Genomic DNA, 27,482 nt, shown 5'->3' with positions numbered 1-27,482 from the left:
CAAAACACTGCAGAAATGTTGAAGATTAAGCTTCTTTCTTACCACCACCAGTTATAGAGCTGATCATTTCCTGCTTTTTTCCTTCCCAGTACTTAGGAGGAAGCCTGGTATAAATATGAGCAAGAGGTGCACTTCCCCCGCTATTACTCGGGAAAAGGCAAGTGGCAGTGGAAAGGATGTGTGTGCAGTGAGGTCCATGGGAATGTAAAATGTGAACTACTTGGGACTGTCCTGAGGACCGACGAAAAATGATGCTGAGTAAAAATGACTAATTCCAGAACTGTTCATCCTACCTCACATAACTCTCCACTTTCATTGTCCTTTTTTCTCTGCTCAAATCCCTGTTTCTATGCCTATTTTGTATTTGCACCAGTAAGGTTGGAGATTGCCAGTAGTTCTGAGTAGTGATGAGTGTACTTAACAATAAAATGCTGATTTTCATTCATCAAATCAACAATCTTAAATTATAATAGAACTGAAAACTGCCATGGTGCATTAGGATTAATGCCCTTATCCACTAATGATTGAAATAAAATTTGTTAATACTTTTTGAAACATTGATGAAATTTATTTTAAAAGCCTTCAAAATATTCCTGCCTCATAACCTAGTACTTTTATTTCCAAGATATATACTATTTCATGAGGAAGAAGTCTGAAGTACAGAAAAATATTTGTGCAGGCCATGTTTAATAGTACTATTATTTGCTGTGATAAAAATTAAACCATTTTCCCAACCTATAAACAGAGAACAAACTGAGTTGCCAGAGGAGAGGGGACCGGAGGGATGGTCAGAATGGGTAAGGAGTGGGCGATGTAGGCCTCTAGTTATGGAATAAGTAAGTCACAGAAATGAAAGGTACAGCATATGGAATGGAGTCAGTGGTATTGTGTTGCACGGTGACAGACAGTAGCTACACTTGCGGTGGAACATAGCATAATGGATAGAGAAGTTGAGTCACCATGTTGTACGCCTAAAACTAATGTAACATTGTGTGTCGACCATACTCAAAACAAAAGGCCAATTGAAACCACAAAAATTGAGTCATTTAGTAAGTTAATAATAAAAGCACTTTCAAATAATTTTTAATTGTATAACAATTAATAAATTAATAAATAAAATCTAATAAAATTCCGGTGTTTTAACAGTAAGACAACAAGTCTAAAATAGTGCCTATGTAAGGAACTGCACAGATAAAGGCTTGAAATATATTCCTCAATATATTGTACTTATTTCTAGGAAGAATTTTTGATGTTGTGTTTCCTTTATATTTTTATACTGTCGATTTTTAAATGAATATATAATAATCTTTAAAAAACAGGGTTATGTTTTCAGAATCGCTTGCATGTGATAGTAGTTTGTTTAAAATCACTACCTCATCCTCCGTTACTCTAGCATTCACAAATATAGATGGTAGCCCTTGTGATCAAGTTAAACTAGTTTTTATAATACCTTGGTTGCTAAAAGTATCTGTTAACTCTAGGTATATTTTGATGAGATTATTTCCCCAAATTTCATGCAAAGGACATTATAATACAGTCCCTCCACCCTTTTCTAGTTGTTTATTACGTACATGATTTGAAGAGTCCATGGTATTCAATGAGAATGTTTATGTTTTTAGTTCATAAACATAAAATAAAAACTAAGCTGGTCTAAATATTTAAGACTATTTTATTGTTGAGCTAGGGGGATATATATGCATATATCTGAAATATTTACATCTATTTTCACATATTTACCTATTATGCTTTTAAACTTTAAAAAGTGTTTAATGTTATCTTTTTAGTGTCTTGTAGTTCTTTTACTTAAGAAAAATAGTTTTAGAACCAGTAAGTTTTAACATTTTTTGCTAATATTTCCAAACTGCCACTCCTGGGGAAAACTCCTCTAAGAACCCCACAGGAAACATTTGGAATTTTTAAATTTTAAACTCTAATTCCTCAAGGGTGATTCTCTTTGGAAACATACTATTAACTATTAATTTGAAATTTTAAAAGAATAGGTTTGTTTTTTAATATGTCTCACTACAAATAAAATCAAAATTCCATTTGAATGGGCAGCATGTATGCTAGACCAGCTCTTTATCCTCGGTGAGGCACTGTATTCACATGGTCTTCCCTTAGTGAACACTGGTATAGTTATCCCTCTTGTATCAGTAGAAAGGTTATTTCTCACTGATGCCTTACCAGAAAACTTATATGAAGAGGAGGGGCATTATTTCAATGCTTTAAATATTTAACTATAGTTTAACTAGAAAACATTGAACAATGCTAGAAATTAAAAACTGTCCAAGTCATACCTAGTAGTGAGAAATTCTTTTGATCTATTTTAAACCTAAATTTTATTACTGTCTATAATGAACATTTATTACATTTGTAGCTAGCATCTTTTAGAAATTCTCTTCTGTTTGGTAAGTTCTTGGTTTTGAATCCTACTGCCTCAAGAAGATCATAGCCAGAGTTTAGTCTTGCAGCTAGGGAGTAGACATATCACCTGAGGTCTGAACAGACCTGGATTCTGAAACAAGCATTGTGAAGAAGCAGCCAGAGAAGCAGTATCTGTTTTCTAGTGAGGATGGTGAAGTTTGCTGGAGAGACAGCGAGCTTCAAAGGGAGGAGTGGCAGGGTTAAGATGTGACTGGTCCCCTGTGGTATCACTTTGGCTGACTTTCCTCCCCTGGAATAGTCTGCATTCTAAGTTGGCCATTGTTTCTGGCTACAGAGCCACCAACCTTGGTTATCTAGCTCTCCTAGAGATTCTGTGAATTCCAACAGCTTTTAATAGATACCTTTTTGCTTAAACTAACTGGACTGGGATTTGTTATTTGTAGTTAAAAAGTTTTCAATGATAAAATTTGACATGACCTCATACTTCCCTTTTATAATGTCTGTGGGAATGGGGAAAAGTGCTTAAAATTGTATTCTACAGGAGGGAATCTTCAGTGTGTTGAGTCAAGATACTTTTCTTTATCCCAATTATGTTGTTATATAATCACAAACTGAATTTTAAGGAATATGCTGTGAATATAATTACACCTATCAGGCAGGGCTAATTTGAGGATTATCAGAAATATATAATGTTTGGCACTTAACAGATTGTCAATAAATGGCATAAATTATTTAGTAGTATTGATAATTTTGGATATATGTGTATTTTACATGTTCATCAAATATTTTAATCCTTATGATGTGCCAGGCACTGTTCTACATGCAGTGAATGAAGCAGTCGAAAATCCCTGTCCCTTTGAATTTCACATTCTAGTGGAGGAATATTGAAAATACAGTAGATAGTAAAACTATTTATTATTAGAATGTGACAAGTGCTATGGAGAAAAATAAACTGGGAAAGAGGTGGTTAGAGACAGGAGGGAGAGTAGAAGTAGATTGAAATTTTAAATAGGGTAGCTTAGGGTTGATTTCATTGAGAAAGTGGTATTTGAGCACAGACCTGAAAGAGGAGTGAGGCATTATTGCTTTACTCTTTTGTTTATTGCATTATTTATTGGATTATTCACCCTAACGTTCAGTGTTTTGTGCTAAGAATAATATTCAATATGGTTGAAGCATGTTGGTGGAAAAGAGAGGAAAGAGTATTTATGCAGAAGTATTTATGCACTTTTTATGTATAAAAAGTGCAAAAGCTCTGAGGTGGGAGCCCAGTACCTCTGGAATGTTGTGAACAAGGAAGAGATTAGAAAATTAAGTCAGGTAACGCAGCAGCATTATTGTGTATGATCTAGAGGCTGCTAAAATGGTTTTGGTTTACTCATTAAGATAGGAATCCGGGAATGACATGATCTGGCGTAAACATATAATTCATATATATGTTCTTTGGCCCCTAAATTATGTAGAATAAAAGAAGAGGAAATAGCTGTTGCCCATTTCATCCTAAGGTGTCTGTGTGTGTGTTGATCAAATTAAATACTTTTAACACTCAGCTCTCAGAAAACTGTCACACTCTACAGTATAGATTGATATTTGATTATGTGCAATTTAGACTGAAACAAACCAAGACTTTTCAACCCCACCTGAGTACGACAAAAGAAGTATCCTCATTTCTCAAGACTGCCATCCAGTTCCCTAATCTTCCATTCATTAGAGGTAAAACCCTATTATTTTATTGACAATTACTTTGTCTTACTTAGGTAAAAGTGATTAATTCTTTCTAAATTTAGTACCTAATATTCATAAACCTGTTTCTCATTCTTATTTCCTTATTCATCAATGTCAAATAATCTGAATAGAACCTTCAAATATAAGGGACAGAGATCCTTCTAAGTTACCTTGAGAAAGAGTGTTTAACATAAGATGCATGTAAGTTTAAAACTGGAAGGTTATTAGGTGCTGAGGCAGCTCCAAGAATTAATTGGTCTACCTGCCAGGCTTTATTCTTCTCAGAGCTCATCTGTCCATTCTCTATTGTCTATGTTCTTCATTCACTGCTATGTATCTTTTTTTACCGTCCCATTCATTTAGCTTGTCAGTATCCAGCTTAAGTAAACCTCACAACTCTTTTTTCAGACTCATTTTGGGCAAATTCATTTAAGATTGTGGTTCAAATTCCTGACACAGAGCACCTGAATTGAAATGTTTTATGTAGAAATGTGAAATGTTTTATGTGAAAATGTTTTATGTAGAAATGTATCAATAACTCTTAGTATTAATTAATTAATTAATTTTTTATGGTAGTCACACACAGAGAGAGAGGCAGAGACACAGGCAGAGGGAGAAGCAGGCTCCATGCACTGGGAGCCCGACGTGGGATTCGATCCCGGGTCTCCAGGATCGTGCCCTGGGCCAAAGGCAGGCGCCAAACCGCTGTGCCACCCAGGGATCCCTCTTAGTATTAATTTAGAACAGATTCTCAATGGCTGTGAAAAGATAAACCCCTGTGAAATATGCAGCCAAAAATTTGTGAAGATGGAGCATTGGATAGTTTTAAAAGGCTAACTCATTATACCTGTTTTGTTTTGTTTTGTTTTGTTTTTTCATAATATAAACCTCAGAAAGTAAAGCTTGACAGAAAATCTCTGCTAGGGATGCCTGGGTGGTTCAGCGGCTTAGCGTGCCTGCCTTTGGCCCAGGGCGTGATCCTGGAGTCCCGGTATTGAGTCCCACATCAGGCTCCTGTGTGGAGCTTACTTCTCCCTCTGCCTATGTCTCTGCCTCTCTCTCTCTCTCTCTCTCTCTCTCTCTCTCTCAATTTCTCTGTGTCTTTCATGAATAAGTAAATAAAATCTTTAAAAAAAAGTTCTCTTAGTGGGGCTATGCTGAAAATAAATTAAGAATTTTAAAAAATGAGATTTTAAGTTCTACATTCATGGAAGACATGACCTCTGTTTGCAGATGACATGACTGTAGAAAATCTCAAGGATCTATATATGTATATAAAAAAAACTAGAGCCGATAAAAACTAGTTTTAGGAAGGTCATAGGATACAAGGAAAATATATAAAAATATAAGTCTCTTGTATGTACTATCAGTGAACAATAGGAATTCGAACTTTACCAATTATAGTAGCATGTGGGCATGCACACACACACAGATATACATAAATCTAACAAAATATATAGTGAAAACTAAAACACTGATGAAAGAACTCAAAAGATCTAAATAAAATAAATAATGCAGTGTTTATTAATTCAAAGAATAAATACAGTGAAGATGTCAGATCTACCCAATTTAATCTACAGATTCAGTCCAATCTGAATCAAAATTTCAGCAAGCTTTTTGTGACAGTCTGATTCTAAAATGTGTATGGAAAGGGAAAAGAACTACAATAGCCAAAACAATTATGGAAAAAATTCTGAAAATTTATTCTATCCATTTTCTGGATATTATAAAAGCTATGGTAATCAAATCAATCTAGTATTTGGAGAAAGGATAGACAGATATCATTGGAACAGAATATAGCATCCATAGATTCAGACAAATATGATAAACTGAATTTTACAGAAGTACAAAGACACTTCAAGTGACAAAATACAGTGATCTGTGAACAACACAGGTTTGAATTGCATGTGTCCACTTACACATGGATTTTTAAAATAAATACTGTAAATGTATTTTCCATATGATTTTCTTAACATTTTATTTTCTCTCACTTTATTAGATTACAGGATATAATACATATAACATACAAAATATGTGTTAATTGACTGTTATTGGTAAGGCTTTTGGGTAACAGTAGGCTATATTGGTAGTTAAGTTCTTGAGGAACCAAAAGTTATATGTAGATTTTGACCACACTCCTAACCCCCATGTTCAAAAGCCAACTGCCTATAGTCTTTTTAACAAATGGCACTAGAACAACTGGATGTCTATATGAAAAAAAGTGAACTGTGATACACACCTTATATTAAAAATAACCCAAATTGAGTCATGAACCTAAACTGTAAAATGTAAAATTATAAAACTTCTAGAACATTGGTTCCAGTGTTTTCCCTGAGAAGCTTTAGCAATGTCTACAGACATTTTTGATTGTCAGTACTTGGGGGGTGATGGTACTGGCATACAGTGGGTAGATACCAGGGATGCTGCCAAACATTGGACAATGCATAGCACACCCACCTCCCACAACAAAGAATGCTGATTTTTTAATTTGGATAAATGTGCCATGGTTATGTAAGCTGTTAGCCTTAGAGGAAATTTGGTAAAGGGTATACAGGAACACTGTACTATCTTTGCAAGTCTTCTATATACTGAAATCACTTCAAAATATGTAAGTAGAGCTTGTACATCACTACATAAGATCAACACACTACTTCAAAGTCAACCATTTGATATTTTCATTATTTATTTCTGTGACAGTATTATAGGTCCTATAGCTAAGATATTGTTTTGATCTTTCACAAAACACTTCAATACTTCAATGAAACTCATATTGCCAGTAATATATGTTGAGATTTTTGCGACCAATAAAATATTTCCAAATGTCTTCAAAGGGGTCTTCTTTGATCATCTAACCTAAAATACCACTTCTCTCCATCAGTCAATCTATCTTGTTTTTGTTTTTTTCTTTTCCATAGAACTTATTTTCTGTAATAGTTTTCTTCACTTGTTGACTCTCTCCTCTTTTGGGATATATGTTCCCTGAAGGCAGGGACTTTGTGGGACCCCTCAGACCAGAACTGGCACATTCGAGATGGATACTTAATAAATATTTGTTGAGTGAATTAATTATCTGTATCTGTGTTGCATCTTCCCATGAAATGGTATGTATTCAAATCCTGGAGCGTCTTTAAACCCACTGCCTGTGAAGATGTATGTCCCAGCCCTGGTGTCTGACTTACCCATAATGAAAGTAACACTTTAAGTACAAAGATGTATTTGTCTACACATTGAAGATTTTTCACAGCTAAAGATTTCCTTTCCATTGGGAATGATGGGCAAGGAGATGATAGGGTAGAGAACTGTTATTTTGTACTTTTCTGGAAGATCTTTCTGATTCTCCTAGAAAGCTTTACTTTACCTGATTGTTCTGCAAACCAAGGTCCTTTTATTTGTGATAGTCTTTGAACCATTTCCATAAGAGTCCGTATACAATTATTTTTTAAAATAAATATTCCCATTTGAATCAGATTATTTCAAAAATAAATTTGTGCTAAGCATCAGGCGCCTGGGTGGTGTGGTGGGTTGAGCATCAGGCTCTCTGTTTTGGCTCACATTGTGATCTCAGGGTCATGGGATTGAGCCCCACAACAGGCTTTGAGTTCAGCCTGGAGTCTGTTTAGTTTCTCTCTCCCTTTACCCCTCCCCACTGTTTTCTCCCTCTCTCTTTCTCTCTCATAAATAAATCCTTTAAAAAATTTGTGATAAGCATCAAAGGCAGAAACTGGCAAACACATGTCTGTCTCTCACATGGTGGCACCTGGTAGGTTACTGAGTTATTTGTTGAGCTTAGCAGCGGAGGCACAAATGAAGGAATCATCAACACTACCTGGAATGTGTGGAAAGTCTTCAGAAAGGATGGGACCCTTAGACTAGGCCTTTTCTTTTCAGAAATCAGCAATCAAGAGCAGCAAGTCCTAAACTGTAAATGTTATCACTTGTCTTAATTTTCATCATGTAAAATATAGATAGAAAACAAGATTCACTTTGATGGGGCACCTAGATGGCTCAGCTGGTTGGGTGTCCAACTCTTGATCTCAGCTCAGGTCTTGAGCTTAGGGTTGTGAGTTCAAGCTCCATGTTGTGCATGGAGCCTACTTAAAAAAAAAAAAATTGACTCACTTTGAGAATAAGATCTTAAGATGTATTTAACCTCTCTCCCACTTAGAAGGTTTGTCTTACACAGAAAAAAATGCACTTCTTTCTTACTATTTTGTATACAGAGGTTGTAAAACAAAACAAGTGAAAATAAACCCCAAGTTACTCCCAAACCATTTTGCATCTTTCTGCAATACTAAAATATTCATGAATCTAGTTGCATACTAGATATATTTTGATATTGAGACATTAAAAACTGTTGAAATTGGTAATTATAAATGTACTTACATTTTCTCATATTTCCACAGATTCTATTATTATTCTAATGTATTTTTGATAATTAAATAAATTTTATTAATACACTGGTTTAATTCCATTTGTCTTTACTTATTAGCCACAATATGCCTGACTTTTCCCATTAGGAGCTGAAGGGAACATAAAAGATCATATACTCTTTGAGGCGAGAACACGAGTAGAAAACAAATTATGTAAATAATAGTTGTATTTAAGACGAAATATTAAGGTGAATCTGATCAGATATAATGCATGGTAAAGGGAATTAAGTGCTAAGCAACTAAAGGAAGAAATATTAACATTATCTAGAACTATCATGGAAGCCATAGCAATTAAAGAAAGAAAAGAGATGCCCCTTGAAGTTTGGGCAGGATCTGGAAAAAATTTGGAAGAATTTTATAAGCAATAAGAGCATAATAACTAAGGACATGAAGATTGCATGGACAGAGTAACCATAAAGACTATCTGACTTATAGTAGAGGATGTATGTTTCTGAAGAAATATTTACAGTAGATTTAATTAAATGTCCTTTGTAAGCTGGCTGTCAATGAAAGTATGGCCTAAGGAAAAGAAACTTTTCTAGTTTTAATAGAAATGTCTTATTCCTGAAAGGAGTATTTCCTTCAACAGATTCCTTGAAAGCCTATTTTAAAAGACTTTTAACTGAGTCCTTTTGTATAATGCAGTATTTTCCAAGGTGCATTTAGGTAATGGTTTTTACATAAAAGTAGTGTTCTCTAGTCAAATTCTGGAAATGATATGTTACTGTTAAACTTAAAAAGAAAAAAGCTGTATGAGTTTACGCAGCCTTTAATATACTTGTATAAATCACGAATCTTCAAGAGAAAATTTATCTGACCCCCAAACTCCGAATCCTTGCTTTTTGCGTTTTTGATTTCTCTTCCTCCTCCTCTTCTTCATCTTCTTTGTCATCATCATCATCTTTTTTATTTGTAGCACTGAAGAGGATTAGGGTCTTGGGACAAACTTTAGAAAATGCTGATTTAAAGCATCTACATATTTTTGAAAGAAAATGTTCATTGAGATAAAACAAGTATTTAATTGGGGAGTAGAAATAATAAAAAAAAATATCCAAGTTCATTATTAATTAGGCTGCCTGTCTCTACTTACCTTGCTAGTGGGTATGAAATAAAGAAAGCAAGCACAACCTAAGCGTGTGGGCATTTTTTTTTCCTAAGCATTTGACACATAGTGTATGCTGAATATTGTTTTGAGTGTTAATTTTCTCTAAAATTTAAATCTGTAAACAAATGAAAATCAAGGAAGAAAATTTTAATAGCTTTTAGCAAGCATTTTAAAATATTGTTCCTTATTTTACTACAATTTCAGAATTTTTTTCAACACTTGTTAGGGATGTTTTAAGACAGCCTTCAAAGACACACTTTCAAGGACAGTTTTAAGAATTTACCTTTAGAAACTTAGAATTCTCTCTATAGCTGGTAGTTTACCAACAGTAGCAGTTCATCAGGATGGAGGTCTACTACACAGTTGACCATGTATTATGGTAGAAGGAAGCAAAGCTTGCTTAGAAAAGTCCATCTGAAGAAAGAACTGGATAAAAAATCATCTGCTCCTAAAAGTGTTTGTCAGCTCCCTTTTCTGGAGTTAATAATGAAAACCAAACAGAAAACATATTTGATTCAAAGCCCTATCAATGGAGCAGTCAGTGAATTCTGGGCAACAGTCTGTCTCATTCTACACAGAGGCATTAGGTGTAAAGTGAGGGTGAAAGGCTAAGGCATTAGGGAGAGTGAGAGAGGGAAACACACAAACATGAACAGAGAGGAAGAAGATTTTACCACCACACAGTGAGGATGGCACCTGAGCATCATCTGAAGCTCAAATAAAGCCAGTCAGCACCTAACCAGGTGCTGATGACGGTGTACAAAAGCAGGAAGGATGTGAGTTGTGCAAACTGGTGGCTGTGGAGAACTCTGACCTGTCTAGACCAGGGTTTTAATTTCCCTTTATAAGTAAGTGAAGGCTGTTGACCTTTCTAAGCAGGATCTGGCATATACAAAAGTTTATTTTAAAAGATTAAAATTGAACATAGAAGTAATGTTCCTGTTCTTACATAGTTTTAGGGTCCTAGTCTCGTACATTCTGAGTAAATGGTATTAAAAGTCAAAGATTCAATGACAGAGATCAAAGAGTAATGCAGTATTAAAAATCTTAAAAACTCTTAAAAATTCATTAAATGAATCTGACAGCCTTATTATATAGGTCATTTATTATCAAAGGAGAAATGTTATCCAAAGTAAGCAATTTGTTTGTAATACTGTATGAAAATATTTTTATATAATACAGATATAATGTCAAAATTAAATATACATTCCATTAATTAAAAGGTCAACATATATTATTCTATTAAAAATATACTTCCCAAATTGCAAACTCATTTGGACAAGTTTTATTACACATAAATGACAAAAGTAACTCAGTATTACGGTTTAGCATCCTTAGAACAGGTGACTTTCTATTTTGTGAAATCATTCTTTATGGTCATCTTAAAACATTTGCTGTACCATTAATGAAGGCACTGTGTTATGCATTCATGTTTAATTACATGTCCTACTATCTCTCTTAAGTATCTTGGACTCCTTCATACTGCTGTTTCTTTAAGATATGTAACTCTTAACTCTCATTGGCATTACCTACATCTAACTGGTAGCTCTGAAACATTTTCAGCACAGAAGAGGACGATTTCCACTCATTGTAGTGTGCTGGTGCATAAAATTATTTTGATAATAAAACAATATTAATTTTTAATTCCTGCCACTTTTATATACTTCACAGGTTTTATGTGTCTTCTTCTCAAGTTTTAAAACAGGTTTAAAAAGTATTATTGCGACTAATACCTTACATTGATGGTCTTACAAAAATCACAGAATTAATACTGATTGATATATGTCCAAAAACATTTGAAGGTTTGTCGATTGCAGCATTTGGTTTCCACTGTTTACATCCATCTTCTAGTACTACGGTATGAATGTCTCAATTGCTCTAATCCACTTTTACCAGGATGCATTCTGTAACTTCTAGGGTATTCTAACCCAAAAAATTGTATGAGCAGATAGATTCTTGGTGGATACAGTTAAAGTTCATATGTCTTTATATTGCCACTCCATATTTTTCAATGTTCTTTAGAGCCCCTCAAAATTTTGTTCCAACAAGTTTTTATCTTTTGTAGTAGTATCCCTAGGGAACACAAGCTCTTCTGTTTTCTCTGTTCCTTTAAAGATTTATTGTCTTCCTAGAAAAATATATTTAAAAAGTTTTAAACTCACATTTAAAAAATACACATTTTAAAATGCTCAGTCTTTAATTTCCACCGTGTTAGGTTATGCTGAAGGTTGGTTTGGTGTAATGAGAAGGGAAAATCTTGTATGATATATTTTAAACTATGATTTCTAACTATACTTGTGGTAAATGATGTGTAGGAAATTCAGGATTGTTGTGGTTTAAGATTTAGGATTAAAGAGCTATATCGGGTGGCTGCTATTTTCATCACTACAATATTGGACATGCTGTTGAGGGGAGGGAGAATGGGGTGAGTGGGTGATGGGCATTAAAGAGGGCACGTGATGTGATGAGCACTGGGGGTTGTACACAACTGATGAATTATTGAACTCTACATCTGAAACTAAGGATGTACTATATGTTGACTAATTTAATTTAAATTAAAAAAAGCAACATGGAAAAGATATTTGTAGAATACCCAATTGAGTTGTTTCATATAGAAAAAAAAATGTTTTGTGGAAGAAATAGTTAACACTGAAAATATTCAGAATATTTTGGCAAAGATGATTAATAATCTACCTGATTGAGTTTGTGCCCTAAGGTCCACCCCAACAATTTGGTCTTCACTAGAGTATGGAAGGTGTCTGCCTCAAAACTAGTTTTCAGTCCCTGATGAGAATCTTAAAAAGGACTACCTTTCCAACCTACAAAAAGTGGAGAAATAAATACTTCACATGGAATAGACATATAAGGGAGTAGTTCTGCATACACTTGATTACATTCCAGTGAGCCCCTGGGAAGTGAGATTAATAAAGGGTAGGGTAGTTAATCATTTATATAGCAACCAATTATTGGGTGTTTTCTAGGTCAGGTATTGTGTTCCATGCTTTACACACATTATTTCATTTTATTTACTTAATAACTATGAAATTGATGATTTTGTCTCCTTTCACAGATGAGGGAACCAATCTGCCATGGTCATGTAAGTATAATACCTGTGATTTGAGCTCATCTGTCCTATTATTCGTTAAGTCACAAATCAGGGATCTCTTTTAGTTATACAGTTAGTAACACTAACACATAGCCTTTAAATAATACATTTAAAAGATTAAACAGATTTCAAAGAAAAATCTGAATTATTTCTCAGATTCATTTTTTTGAGGGTCCCAGGACATCTTTAAAATGTACAAATTGAAGGGACACCAGGGTGGCTCAGTTGGTTAAGTGACTGACTCTTGATCTTGGCTCAGATCATGATCTCAGGGTCATGAGACCTAGGCCGGCCTTGGCTTCCACTGTGGGTGGCACCTGCTTAAAATTCTCTCTGCCCCTCCCCCTCCTCTAAAAATAAATAAAATAAATTGTTATAAAGGGACAAAGTGAAGTTCATATGACTAAGTGGTTTTAAAATACATAGAAATGAAAAAAATACATAGAAATGAAAATTATTTCATGACGTTTCCTAGGACACCAGGACTGAATGAACATTCATTAAAAAGATTCAAAGAACCATGCTTTTACCTCTGTAATCTTGAGAACACAGATGTTATCTCCCTTTTCTAAACTTTGTTTCCAGATTTTCTTAGCCATAAGCCCTCAATATTTTTATATTACTCACATATTCATTTCCAATCTTCAGGAATCCCTAAGATTTCCTGAGTCCCATAGTATGCCAAACTCACCCTGCTTCTCTAAAGAGAAATAAGGGATTTCCATGCTCCCATATATCTTTGGGTGGAATAACACTATAATAATAACGGAAATGTGAAATAATGGAAATAACCCATCATGGTCAAGAATCAGGTGTGTTCATTTTTCCATGGCCCATTCTAGTTAATATTTACATCATTTTAATGTTTAATCAGATTTAATCAAGTGTTCTTTTTCATTCCTATTTTCTATACTGCTATATAATTTTGGGTAAGAATTTCTAATAGTTTATAAATATACAAGTACAGAATGTCCATATACTATTATGCTATATAATATATGTTGTGTATACTCTGTACCAGTAAATTAGGTTTAAAATGGGTCCTCATTTTAATTTATATTTCTTTAGTAACTAACCAGGAAGGCTATTTTCTTCATATACTTGTTTTCCAGTTTACATTCTCCTATCAAAGTAGTTTGCTCATTTCTTTTGTCTATTACTTATTGATGTTTTAATTTTGTTGCTTTATTAAAAAAAAAATGGTGCTCTGATATTTTTCCCAAGCTTCTTTTATTTTAAAGTAGTGGCTTTAAGGGGCACCCAGATGGCTCAGTCGGTTAAGCATCCAACTTTTAATTTCAGCTCAGGTCATGATCTCAGGGTCATGAGGTGGAGCCCTGCAGAGGACTCAGGCACTAGACATAAAAAAGCCTGCTTAAGATTTTCTCCCCCACCACCCTCCCCAAAAAGAAAAAAAAATAAAAATAAAAATTATAAAGCAGTGGCTTAAAAAAGTGTAGCTTAAAGGGATCCAATCTAAGGAGTATATGCCTTTTATTAACATTATAATATTTTCAAAATGAACCATAAAAAAGGAAAAAAATTCAAAGGGAAACATAAAGGAATTAAGTTGAATAAAAAAGACAATGAAGGAAGAAAATTGCACAATCACGCTTAACAAATTTTTAGTGGGTTGGAGGTCACCAAGGGAAGGTAGTTTTATTCCTTTCTTAAAATCTAAGTCACATTTATAATATTGAATATTAATCCTTTATTGCTCCTTTCATTAATGTCACTGGTAATTTTTATATTACTGTCAAGTTCATCAAATTTGTTTGAGAATCTATTTCTTGTTAGTATGGAAGAAGACTAATTTCATTTAGAAATAGAATATCAGGGAAAAGGAAAAAGCAAGGCAGGTTAGTTTTCAGGGTTTTTTTTTAAACAATTTAAAATGTTAATTTTTTTGTTATTTTTTTATTTCAAGTTTTTACTTAAATCCAAGTTAGTTAACATGTATGGTAAAATTGGTTCCAGGTATAGAATTTAGTGATTGATGAATCCCTTGCAGATTTATAGAAAAGAGAACAGTAGAAATTCCATATTAAGGACTAACATAAGTAGGGGACAAAATTGGAAATAAGCTTGGTAAATCCAGGACAGCAAGAGGAGACTGGCTTCCATCAAGTAGATAATATAATAATAAAATGAAGTGATTCACCTTCTATCATCTTTACTTCATCACTGTCAAGAAGGCTCAAAGATAACCTTACCATTTTATTGCCTGTGAGCAACTCCTGGTATTAAAATATAGAAACACACATGACCCTTTTCCTATCATGAAAATGTTAAAAATTTCTTTTAGAAAAATCATAAGAAAACTTTAGGTTTTGTGTGGCAGCTGGTAAAATTTCTGAAGAGGGGTGTAGTGGTAAGCAGACGAGTAGGGAAAAATTAACCTTATACTTATCAAAATTACTGAAGCAAAAAAAATTATTGGACATACATATATGCCCAGTTTTAACGTGTAAAAATATTCGTTAAATACATCTGATTATCTGTTTTATTGGCTGTGAGTTCTTATAAATGTGTACATACATGGATTAAAATTATTAATAAGTTTTAGAGGTAAAAATTTACCATTCCCCACTCAAATTATCACATTAGCCTCCTTGAAAGTTATAGCAATGAAGCATGCACTCATTTATTTTTACTCCACTTCCATAAACTGTTTGGCCTAGCTAAGAATAAGTACTTTCCAAGCTGAGACTTTCCTCTTCTAGAGTTGAGTAAATGTATTTCAACTTTAGGTAATAATAAGCACTAAGAATTCTATGATAATAGATATGATCATCAAAGAATTATAGTATCCTATCACAGAACTAGTTTATTTTTTTGTTCAAAGTAAACAACTTACCTTGGGAGTACAGTTCAACAATTGTAATGTGCCCTGTGAAACTCTTGATAAGTGGAGATTGAAATCCTCACTGTTATTCACTTTAACAAATTGCTTCAACTTGTGAGCAGCACGATATAAAAACATACCTTCCTATTACAGAAAAAAATCAGAAGGGTTGTGGTTCAAATAAAATATTTAAAATAATAAACTTTCATAAGGAGCCTAAAGCCAGCACTGTATTGCCAAATAATGCACCACCTCCACCCCAGATTCTGTTCCAGTTAATCACATGACTGACAAGTAACTATACTAAAACTGTTTAGCTCCTAAGTGACAGTCTGAAATGCCTAGATTTTGGCTTAATGGTTATTTGACTTTGTGAAAACTCCTTTATAAATTTATGATCTTACCACTTATGGGTGAACATATAACAAGATTATTCCATTTTAAACAAGACAACTAAAAGAGAGGGCTTCTGGAGGCAGCAAAAATGAAAGGTATGTGGTTTCTCTTATTTTTGTACCTTTTGAGTTGTGGGTTATGTACCTTATTTGTATGTATGTATCTTATTTTTGTGCCTTTTGAATTATGAATAGCTGGCAATTAGAAAATAAAGGTTCACATTTGCCTCAAACAAGTGTTTCAAATATTTAAAGTAAGAAATTAAAAAGAATTTATGAATATACAGTGCGATACCATGAGGTTAACTCAGCTACTGTGCATTTAAAAAAGACAACTGAATATCATACTACTTTCTGTAGAAGGAAATGACACAAACTTTTGTTGTAAGGTCTGTGAATTGTAATATTCCATCAACCAAAGGTAGTAGTTGTTTGACGATAAGCAAATATCAAAAGGAAAAAATTTCAAAGTCCTAAAAGTAAATTATGCCAATGGCTTATGTTTGTGTGTGTTCAAGCAATCACTCTAACAAGCATTTCCCTGCATATGAATGTCACAAATAGAGTTCAGCAGTTCTAACATTTTCAAAGTGAAAACTGAAATGCTTAAAAAAAATTTTTACCAAACAGGCATAGGGCCTTTTGTAAAATAAAAGTATAGAAGAAGACCATAGTACAATTTAATAATTCAGTGAGAATTGTTTGGTTAGAACCCACAAAAGAATGTTATTAATATAATCAATATAATTATCTAACAGACATACAAATAATATAAACTTCTATAAAATCAAGCTTGAATGATATATAAATTCCAAATAATTATTATTACCTTATTATCATCACATGCATGTTTTTTTAAAATGTTAGGTTCATTATTCGAGCAATTGGTACGATTTTTTATCATGATGTCCTGTAAAAAGTAATTATATAATAGTATGGTTAAATTGGGGACTTTTCTAATATGTAGCAATTTTTAAAACAACAATGTTACAATACTTGGTATTAATATATGCATTTTAAGGACAATAACTTTAGCATGGCTCAGCTGACCAGGCATAAAAAATAGTTTTCTATAGTTACAGAATAAACAAGAATGTACACAAACCCTCACATATTTAGAGCTTCTCTCAGACTCCATAATTTAATCCCAGAAATCACGGAGAATCTGGTTCATTTGGAGAAATAGAAGTACCTATTTTAGGAGTTACACTATGTAGACAAAGTACAATACATTTTGAAATCATGAAGTTGAGATGCATTTAAGAGGTTTTCCAGTCCAGTTTCCTGTCACTACAAAACAGCAACATAAGCAATTTACATTAGGATAAGAGAAAACCTCTTGACAGAGAGTGTGAAGTTGAAATTTATTCAGCATTTTTAACAATCCAATTTGTCTGGGATGCTTGAGATAGAACTTTGCCAAGAAACAATGGGATTGAATGTATGTTTTTGTGTTATTGTTATCTAGGAGTAGAAAAGCAGACAATACATGTTCATTTTTCATTTATAAGGAATGTAGAATGTGGGGATTACCTGATTCAAGAATTTAGTTGAGGTATTAAGAAGAATCTCCTAAGGATTCGGATTCTCTTATGCGGAGGATTGGACTAGGTCTATGAAGCAAACTAGCAATTCCATGCTATCAGAGCTTCCAGTGGACTTCAAGCAATCTTAGCCTATATGTTGTCATCAAGGAAACAGGATAAGTGGAGTAATGGCAGGATTTAGTCATGGGCTTCTAGTCTTCATCTGCCTCTCAGAAAAGTATGCATTACTCTCTGATCACCTGTGAAAAGTGTAAATGGTTTCTGGGTTTATCCTGACTTTAACTGTATATACTATCTGCTTTTCTGTAGGAACTAGTCTCTGAATATCTGCTTAACCACTCAACACTATCAGCCAGTGTGCGAGGTCCTTGCCAAGCCCTGGGAGGAAAAAAAAAAAAAAAAACACAAAAAACTAAGAAAGCACAGTCCCAGTTTCTTGAGCCTTTTGATAAAAAAGGGAAGATGCTGCATCATGATGCCTTGGACACTTTTACATCACTTCTTTCCTTTGTAAAAGTATGATTTGGTAAACAAAATATTTGTTAGTGCCAACCTCCCCAGTCATACTGCAAATATCTCAAGTGGCAAATGGATATATTTTCTATAACTATGCTCATGTTGCCATTATACACACATCTTTGAAAACGTAGTGAAGAATTAACATTCTATTAAATCATCTTCCTATGGATTTCCATTTAATTCAGTGCATAGTCTTTTATCTTTTTTAAATTTAAATTTAATTAATTAATTTATAGTGTATTATTTTCAGAGGTGGAGTTCAGTGAATCAATCTGTTGTACATAACACCCAGTGCTCATTATGTCACATGCCCTCCTTATTGCCCATCACCCTGTTACCCCATCCCCTTCAGCAACCCTCAGAATTGGTTTCCTATGATTAAGAGTCTCAGGGTTTGTCTCCCTCTCTGATTTTATCTTGTTTTATTTTTCCCTCTCTTCCTCTATGTTCGTCTGTTTAGTTTCTTAAATTCCATATATGAGTGAAATCATATGATAATTGTCATTCTGACTTATTTTGCTTAGCATTAATACCCTCTAGTTCGATCCACATAATTGCAAATGGCAAGATTTCATTTTTTATGGCTAAGTAATATTCCATTGTATCTTCTGTCTTCCTTCATCTGTTGATGGATATCCGGGCTCTTTCCATAGTTTGGCTGTTGTGCACACTACTGCTATAAACATTGGGATACAGGTGTTATTTTCTGGTTATCTTTTGAAGGGATGCAAAATAAATGAGATTATTTTTCAGCCAATATCCAACTCTTCCCTCTACTCCCATCAGAGAATGTATTAGTTTCCTAGGGCTGCTGTAGCAAATTACCAAAAACAAGAGAAGTTTATTCTGTCACAGTTCTGGACTTCAAAAGTCCAAAAGGAAGGTATTAGTTGTTGATTCTAGGGCAGAATCCATTGTTTGCCTCTTCTTTCTTCTGTTCATTACCAGCATTTTTTGGTGTTCTTTGACTTGTTAGCCACATGGCGCCAGTCTCTGCCTGCAACTTCATCACCTTCTTCTCTATGTGGATGTCAAATCTCCACCACCACCACCCCCCCTCCGCCTTTCTCTCTTTTATTTCCCTTCCAAGTTTTTATTTAAATTCCATTTAGTTAACATACAGTGTAACATTAGTACAGGTATAGAATTTTGTGATTCAACATTTACATATAATACCTGGTGCTCATCACAAGTATCCTGCTTAATCCCTACCATCTATTTAACCCAGCCCCCACCCCTGCCCACCTCCCTTCTGGTAACCATCTGTTTGTTCTCTACAGTTAAGTGTCTGTTTCCTGGTTTGCCTCTTTTTTCCCCCTCTATGTTCATTTGTTCTGTTTATTAAATTCTACATATAAGTGAAATTATATGGTATTTGTCTTTCTCCGACTTACTTAGCTTAGCATAATACTCCTAGCCTCATCCCTATCATTGCAAATGGCAAAATTTCATTCTTTTTCATGACTGGGTAATATTCCTGTGTGTGTGTGTTATGTGTACACCACATCTTCTTTATCCATTCACCAGTGGATGGACATTTGGGGTCTTTCCATAATTTGGCTATTGTAGATAATGCTGCTATAAACATCGGGGAGCATGTATCCTTTCAAATCAGTATTTTTGTGACCTTTGGGTAAATATCTAGTAGTGCAATTGCTAGATCATAGGAAAGTTCTATATTTAACTTTTTTGAAAAAACTCCATACTATTTTTGAGAGTGGGCTGCAGCAGTTTGCATTCCCACCCCTACTTTTCTCTTATAAAGACACTTGTGATGGCATTTAGGGCCCAAGTATATAATCCAGGATTATGTCAAAATTCTTAATTTAATCACATCTGCAAAGACTCCTCTTTCCTATAAATTAAGAAAGATTTGAACCTAGTATCTATAATACTTCTCCTATAAGAAGTATTTCCCTGCCCTTTGATTTTGAGTTTGATCAAAAGACTATGCTTTGGACAGTGAATATTTGCAGATGGGACAAGAGCAGAGGTTTGAAATGTATTTGCATAACTGAATTTGGTTACTTGTGTTCATGTCTTTCAACATGAAGAGAGTAAGCCTCTAGTAGCAGCTTATTCATTATCTATTACTATATAATAAATTATCACAAAACTTAGTAGCTTAAAACAACAAACATTTATTACTGAATACTTTCTGAGGGTCAGGAATTTTGGAGAAGCTTAACTTGGTACTTCTGAATCTGTATCTTCCATGGGGCTGGAGTCAAGATGTTGGCCATGTCTGTAATCATCTAAGGCTTGACTAGTGGATCCACTTTCAAAAAGCAAGATTGTTGCAAATGGCAAAATTTCATTCTTTTTTGTGGTGAATAAAATTCCATTATATATTTATGTACATATATAGTTCCATCCATGTCATTGCAAATGGCAAAATTTCATTCTTTTTTGTGGTGAATAAAATTCCATTATATATTTATGTACATATATAGCTCCATCCATGTCATTGCAAATGGCAAGATTTCATTCTTTTTCATGGCTGAGTGATACTCCAGTTTGTATGTGTGTGTGGGGGGGTGGACACCACATCCTCCTTATCCATTCATCAGTCAAAGGACATTTGGGCTCTTTTTAGAATTTGGCTACTGTAGATAATGCTGCTATAAGTATTGGTGTACATGTATCCCTCTGAATTAGTATTTTTGTATTCTTTGGGCAAATATTTAGTAGTGCAATTGCTGGATTGTAGGGTACTTCTATTTTTAACTTTTTAAGGAAAACCTACTGTTTTCCAGAGTGGGTGCATCAGTTAGCACTCACCAAGAGTGCGAGAGAGTTCCCCTTTCTTCATATCCTTGCCAACACCTGTTGTTTCTTGTGTTGTTGATTTTAGCCATTCTGACATGTGTGAAGTGATATCTCATTGTAGTTTTGGTTTGTATTTCCCTGAAGATCAAATGGTGTTGGGAAAACTGGACAGCAACATGCAAAAGAATGAAACTGGACCATTTTCTTATACACAAAAATAAGTTGAAAATGGCTGAAAGACTTAAATGTGAGACAGGAAACCATCAAAATCCTAGAAAAGAACACAGGCAGTAACCTCTTTCACATCAGCCATAGCAACTTCTTACTAGATATGTCTCTGGAAGAAACAAAAAGAAAAATGAACTATTGGGACTTCATCAAAATAAAAATCTCCTGCACAGTGAAGGAAACAATCAGCAAAACTAAAAGGCAACTGATGGAATGGGAGAAGATATTTGCAAATGACATATCTGATAAAAGCTTAATTCCAAAATATATAGAGAACTTATAAACTCAACACCCAAAAAAATGAATAATCCAATTAAAAATGGGCAGAAGATATGAATAGGCATTCTTTCAAAGAAGACATACAGATGTCCAACAGACACATGAAATGATGCTCAACATCACTGATAATGACTTTTTAAATAAAATTCCAAAAGAATGAGTCACAAAAGAAATAATTGATAATCTTAATTAAAATGAAGACTTCAAAACACATACATATACATATAAATTTCCCCTGATTACAGTAATTATAGTAGCATCCACATTTATATAACAAGATATAAAATGTATGTAATAGCACTGTGTATATAATAATTATATATTATATTTACATGCACATACACCTCTCTTTGAAAACAAAGTTTCCAAATTAAATTTTTTAGGGGCTGGTTTATTAAGGCTGTTCACATAGATAGGCAAGGAAGGAATCAACAGAAGATTAGTATGCTATCATCTAATGACTGCATCTGTGATTAGCCTGCAGCCACAGTAACTAATTAAGAATCTAAGTGTTTTTTAAAAGATGCCATTCCACCCAGGGGTAATTTTTTTACCTAGACAAGATGAATACCAATACAGGAATATAACATTCTTTTGTCACACAAGGTCTCATAAAGTGGCTCAGCATACATTCTAACAGTAGATTCCTGCCTTACCTATGTCAACCCTCTAGACATTTTTTATTTTTTATTTTTTTAAAATTTTTTAAAAAGATTTTATTCATTCATAAGAATACACAGAGAGGAGAGAGGGAAGCAGAGAGACAGGCAGAGGGAGAAGCAGGCTCCATGCAGGGAGCCCGATGTGGGACTCGATCCCGGGACTCCAGGATCACAACCTGGGCTGCAGGCAGCGCTAAACCACTGAGCCACCAGGGCTGCCCCATTTTTTTGTTCTTTAGTTGAGATACAATCGGCATGCAGCATTAGTTTCAGGCATACAACTATTCAATATTTATGTATATTACAAAATGAATAAGTTTAGTTAACATCTATCACTAAACAGACTTTTTTTTCTTGTGAGAAGTTATAAGATCTATTAGCAACTTTCAAATATACAATATAGCACTATTAACTATAGTAACCATGCTTTGCATTACATTCCCAGGATTTATTGATTTTATAATGGAAATTTTGTACCTTTTGACTACCTTCACCCCCACCCTACCGCCTGCTCTGTGACAGGCAAGGCACGCTGGAGATACAATTGTTGCACTTTCAGGCAGCAGTCTGTAGACTGGAGGAGGCAGAAACAATTTTAATTGGACTGAGGACTGAAGCAACATAGAAAGTTTATGGGAAAAGTAAAGAAAAGGGGAATAAAGTTATCTTAGTAATAACGATAATATAATTGACTTTTTAAACTTAACAAATGCTTTCTAAACAACTCAAAGATTCAGGTGTGGTTCTAGACCCTGAAGATCTGCAGATGAAAAAGTATTCCTATAGTACTTTCAGTCGCAGTTTTCAATGTATATTTCTGTAAAAGACACAAAGCTTAACTACCTATTTCTCCCTTTCGTAGAAAGATCCTTTGAGTTCAGTACTATTAATGCTCCTTTATTACACTGAGATATAATATACAATGTCTTTCAAAGGAAAAAACAGAGGTATAAAGAGATTGAATACTTTGTCTAAAGTTACAGTTGCTGGGTGCTACAGTCAAAAATTATGCCTAGGAGATTTAAATCCAGAGTGCTTTTTCGTAACTGTAATGCTATAACTGCTTTCTTTTGGAATAGTTACATTACATATTTGTTATATAATGAGAATTTTTCAGTAGAGAAGCCAGTGTTTAAAGAAAGAGAATAATAGATAACTAAGTCAAAATTGAGTCTAAGAGGAGGTCGTGTGGAATAAAATCTCAAGAGCATTTTTAAAGTTGTTACTTTTAGAATATAAGAAGATATGTCTTTCTCCAAGACAGAAGAGAATGAGAAGATTGGCATATTTCTAGGAATTTTTGCTTCAGTATTGCCATATATTACATGTAAAGGTCATAAATAGTCTCTTTGTTCTTTACAATAATTTTGTATTAAAATAAAATCTTCTTTGTAGACATCCAGATGGCTAACAGACACATGAGAAGATGCTCAACATCACTCACCATCAGGGAAATACAAATCAAAGCTACAATGAGATACCACCTCACACCTATCAGAATGATTAAAAGTAACAACACAGGAAACAACAGGTATTGGCAAGGACATGGAGAAAGGAGGACCCTCTTGCACTGTTGGTTGGAATGCAAACTGATACAGCCACTCTAGAAAACAGTATGGAGTTTCCTCAACAAGTTAAAAATAGAACTACTCTATGATCCAGCAGTTGCACTACTAGGTATTTACACAAAGGTATTTATACAAAAATACTGATTCAAAAGGATACATGCACTCTGATGTTTATCGTAGCATTATCAATAGCCAAATTATGGAAAAAGACCAAATGTCCATAGAATGATGAATGAATACAGAATATGTGGTATATATCTATATAACACACACACACACACAGATGAATATTACTCAGCCACGAAAAAGAATGAAATCTTGCCATTTGCAATGATGTAGATGGAGCTAGAGAGTATTAATATAAGTTAAATAAGTCGGAGAAAGAAAAATTCCATATTACAACACTCATGTGAAATTTAAGAAACAAAACAAACAAACATGGGGCGGGGGGGACAAAAGAAAGGCAAACCAGGAAACAGACTGTTAACTATAGAGAACAGACTGATGGTTACTGGAGAGGTGGGGCCCAAGGGGATGGGTTAAACAGGTGATGGGTACTAAGGAGGGTGCTTGTGATGAGCACTAGTGTGGCATATAAGTGATGAATTACTAAATTCTACACCTGAAACTAATATTGCACTGTATAGTAGCTAGGTGGAATTAAAATAAAAATTTAGAAAAGAAAAAGAAAAAGATTCTTCTTTGTAATCTTTGATAATACTTCCAAAGTCTATTTTATTCATAGGGTGACCACACACCCCAGTTTTCTGGGACCATTCTGGATTGTACCAGAATGGCAGCCTGTTGGCCAGCTTCCTCTTGCATTCTTAAAAGTGTTCTAGTGTGGGCAATAAATTTTTTGCTCACCCTATTTGTATTATGCTACTTAAATTTTTGGTTTGCATGGTATAGAGTTTTCCTATCTTTTTTATTTTTTAATTACTTTGAACATAACTCAAAAATACTTTTTAATGTCAAATATATAACTTGCTGCCATTCTTCAAACAATACTGAGATGTATGATGAAAAGCTTATTTCCTCTCCACTGTCATCACTAGAATCACCCATCTGAAGTAATTAATATTAGCAGTTTGATGAAAATATCCTTCTTGCTCAAGAAAACCTATGTATAAATGTAATGTGCATATAAGCATACAAAATTTACTCATATATATGCATATATAGGATATATGAAGATATTTTCCTTTACCATTTTTTAACAAAGGGTTCATAGTATACACCTTACTCTTCCTGTTATGTATTATTTATACTTTATATCGTGACTATCATTCCAATGGCCAAATATATCTAGAACGATTTTTCATAACTGTATTATAGTCCATATTCAGTGTCTTCTACAGTTTACTCAACAGTTTTCTTAATGATGGACAGTCAATATTTGCTCCTATAAACAATGCTACCATAAGCATCTTTGTGTGTGTATACATATACATATATATGTGCATATTATCCCTTTTGAGATGAATGCTTGCATTTCTGTAGAATTGTTTCCCTTCACTGAAATTTGCTGAAGAAAATGGTATATTCATTTTTTAAATGATTTATACTTTGACCAGCAAATAAGGGAGCCCATTTTGTCACATCCTTGCCAGCAACAGATGTCATCAGCCTTTAATATTTTTACCAATCTTGATATGCCAAAATCTGTGCCTCATTGTAGCTTGAATTTGCATTTCTATTACTATTAGAAAACTAGCATCATTTCATGTTGACAATTTGCATTTCCTTTTATATGAATAGCCTGTTCTTACCCATTCTTAGGTTGTTTGTCTTTTGATAATCAGTTTGTACACTTTACATAAGAAATATTTTTAAACTTTCTCCTTTATTTCAGTTGTATCTCTTGTATAATGCAAGAGATATTTTTGTACAATTATTCTTTATTTCAGACTTTAATTCGTATTTATTGTTAGATACTCATTATGTTTTTATGCTCCATTTCATTTGTTTTGTAATTTTGGTATATAAAAGATAATTCTTAAAAAGTATTTTCTAAAAACCTATTAAAATTCTATTCTTTCTCAATATAAATGGTAAACATATCTATTGACCATTCTGGAATGCAAAGAGGGATTTATTGCCTTTTTTACTTTCTCAGTCCTTTTGTAACCACGTGCTTTGCATATTATTAGTTTTTAGGGAAAACATGATATTGTTGTGTTTCTATATTTGTAATAACTATCTAGACATCACCAAACAGTTCAGTATTTAATAGTAGTTCGTTTTTGTAGCATCATATTGAAATATATTAATATCTTGTTTAGCTGGACTAATCTTGCAGTCACATTTTTGTTGTGGTTATTTTAGGTAAGGATGTTGTATCCTTACTGAGCTCTGTTGTATCCTTACTGAGCTCAATTTCCCTTGGCACATTGATTAAAATTTGCCTGTGTGTAGGATTGCGAATTCCTACTCTTGTTATTATAAATCTCAGTAGAGATTGGTCAATTGGAGGTAAAAATGGGTGAAAATTGGAGGGTAGCCTAATTTTATTTTCCTTTATTGTAAACCTTTTCTCTTTATTCTTCCAGGATGATGCTTCTTTGAAAAAATTCTTATGATATATACCAGTGCTTGTCTCTTATTATTGTTGACATAATCAACAGACTATATATATATAGATATATATATATATCTATATATATATAGATATATATATATAGATATATATAAAATACAGAAACAGATCTCTCTTCAATTCTAGAAGTTTTGCTTCTATTTCATCTGTTACTTTTTTTTCTTACAATATGCAGAGTTACATAAAGTCTTTGCCTTTTCTTTTGGGAGATCTTTATATGTGTGTCCATGTAATGATTACAACATAAAGTTGCTCTTCTTTTGTACACACATGTTATTATAATATAAGCCTTTATCTTCCTATCTGGTTGAGATAAACTCTCCTCATTTGCCATGTTATTTCTGAAAGTTCTCGTGGTATTATCTAAAGTGTACTCTAATAACTCCTCAGTTCTTCCACTTGATCTCCTCAACTTGCTGTCAAAATCTTCCTTTAGAGATGATAATATTCATGAATTCACCACTTTCTTGGGTAAAGCAGTTTCTCCAGTGACAACCAGTAATGTTTCCCCTCTAGCTGTGGAGAGGAATCATAGCCTTTTGTGTCAACACATTTTTCTGGCTCTTGGAACTCCAAACACTCCCATTGTAATGAACATTGTGTTCTCTTTCCATATCTTATCAATTCCTCTCCTTCTTCATTATTTAGTAGTCATGTGATTTCTGGGACTTAATCCACTCCCACTTCTGGACTGGACTTTAATTGGTCTAAGACTCAGATACTAAGTCAATAAGAGTTATCTGATCTTCCTTTCCAAAGTAATTGGCTCAAGTAACCAAGATCCAAAGCATTCAGGTCCTTGGTATTCTACTGGCATAACAAGTGTTTCATAGGTAATCTAATAAAAATATAGCTATTTCCTTGATTAATTAATTATAGACAACAGGGATCCCTGGGTGGCGCAGTGGTTTGGCGCCTGCCTTTGGCCCAGGGCGCGATCCTGGAGACCCGGGATCGAATCCCACATCGGGCTCCCAGTGCATGGAGCCTGCTTCTCCCTCTGCCTGTGTCTCTGCCTCTCTCTCTCTCTGTATGACTATCATAAATAAATAAATAAAATATTTAAAAAAATTATAGACAACAGAATGATCATTCCTCTGGATCTGAAAAAAAGCAATACACTATGGTTGCTACTGTCAAGCCACAGCATGAAGCCAAGCGACATGCAGAGAAATGTAGGGTGTAAAGAACTATAAAAAAATGAAGCTGATAGATGAACAGATAAAAAAGATATGGTATACACACACACACACGTACACACACACTGGAATATTACTCAGCCACAAAAAGAATGAAATCCTGCCATTCTCCACAACATGG

The 27,482-nt window shown here is 33.9% G+C and overlaps 2 protein-coding genes across 9 annotated transcripts in view; one reads left to right on the top strand and one right to left on the bottom strand.

Annotated features, from left to right (window-relative positions):
• Positions 1 to 27,482, top strand: part of ZC2HC1A (zinc finger C2HC-type containing 1A) — a 113,633-nt gene that overhangs the window by 50,021 nt on the left and 36,130 nt on the right. For 3 of the 8 annotated variants that reach the window (XR_012020011.1, XR_012020012.1, XM_072804150.1), the window contains one exon: positions 90 to 555. Coding sequence is in view for 1 of the 8 variants with exons in the window: in XM_072804150.1 (XP_072660251.1) it covers positions 90 to 96 (7 nt within the window). In the remaining 7 variants the exon portion in view is untranslated. Of the gene's footprint in view, positions 1 to 89; positions 556 to 3,994; positions 4,099 to 12,715; positions 12,749 to 17,847; positions 17,959 to 23,390; positions 26,237 to 27,482 lie in introns of those variants that run through there. The other 5 variants (XR_012020007.1, XR_012020008.1, XR_012020009.1 and 2 more) reach the window with 4 other exon arrangements.
• IL7 (interleukin 7) overlaps positions 10,908 to 27,482 on the bottom strand; it is a 45,549-nt gene continuing 28,974 nt past the window's right edge. The window contains exons 3-5 of the mRNA XM_072804151.1: positions 16,821 to 16,901; positions 15,609 to 15,740; positions 10,908 to 11,773 (exon numbers count right to left, since the gene is read on the bottom strand). Of these exons, the coding sequence (XP_072660252.1) occupies positions 11,654 to 11,773; positions 15,609 to 15,740; positions 16,821 to 16,901 (333 nt within the window). The 3' untranslated portion in view covers positions 10,908 to 11,653. The remainder of the gene's footprint in view (positions 11,774 to 15,608; positions 15,741 to 16,820; positions 16,902 to 27,482) is intronic.

Source organism: Canis lupus, chromosome 28, assembly GCF_048164855.1.
Source record: "Canis lupus baileyi chromosome 28, mCanLup2.hap1, whole genome shotgun sequence".
NCBI classification, from domain to species: Eukaryota; Metazoa; Chordata; class Mammalia; order Carnivora; family Canidae; genus Canis; species Canis lupus.
The sequence above is the reverse complement of the archived record's forward strand: the minus strand, read 5'-3'. Positions and strand labels throughout refer to the sequence as shown.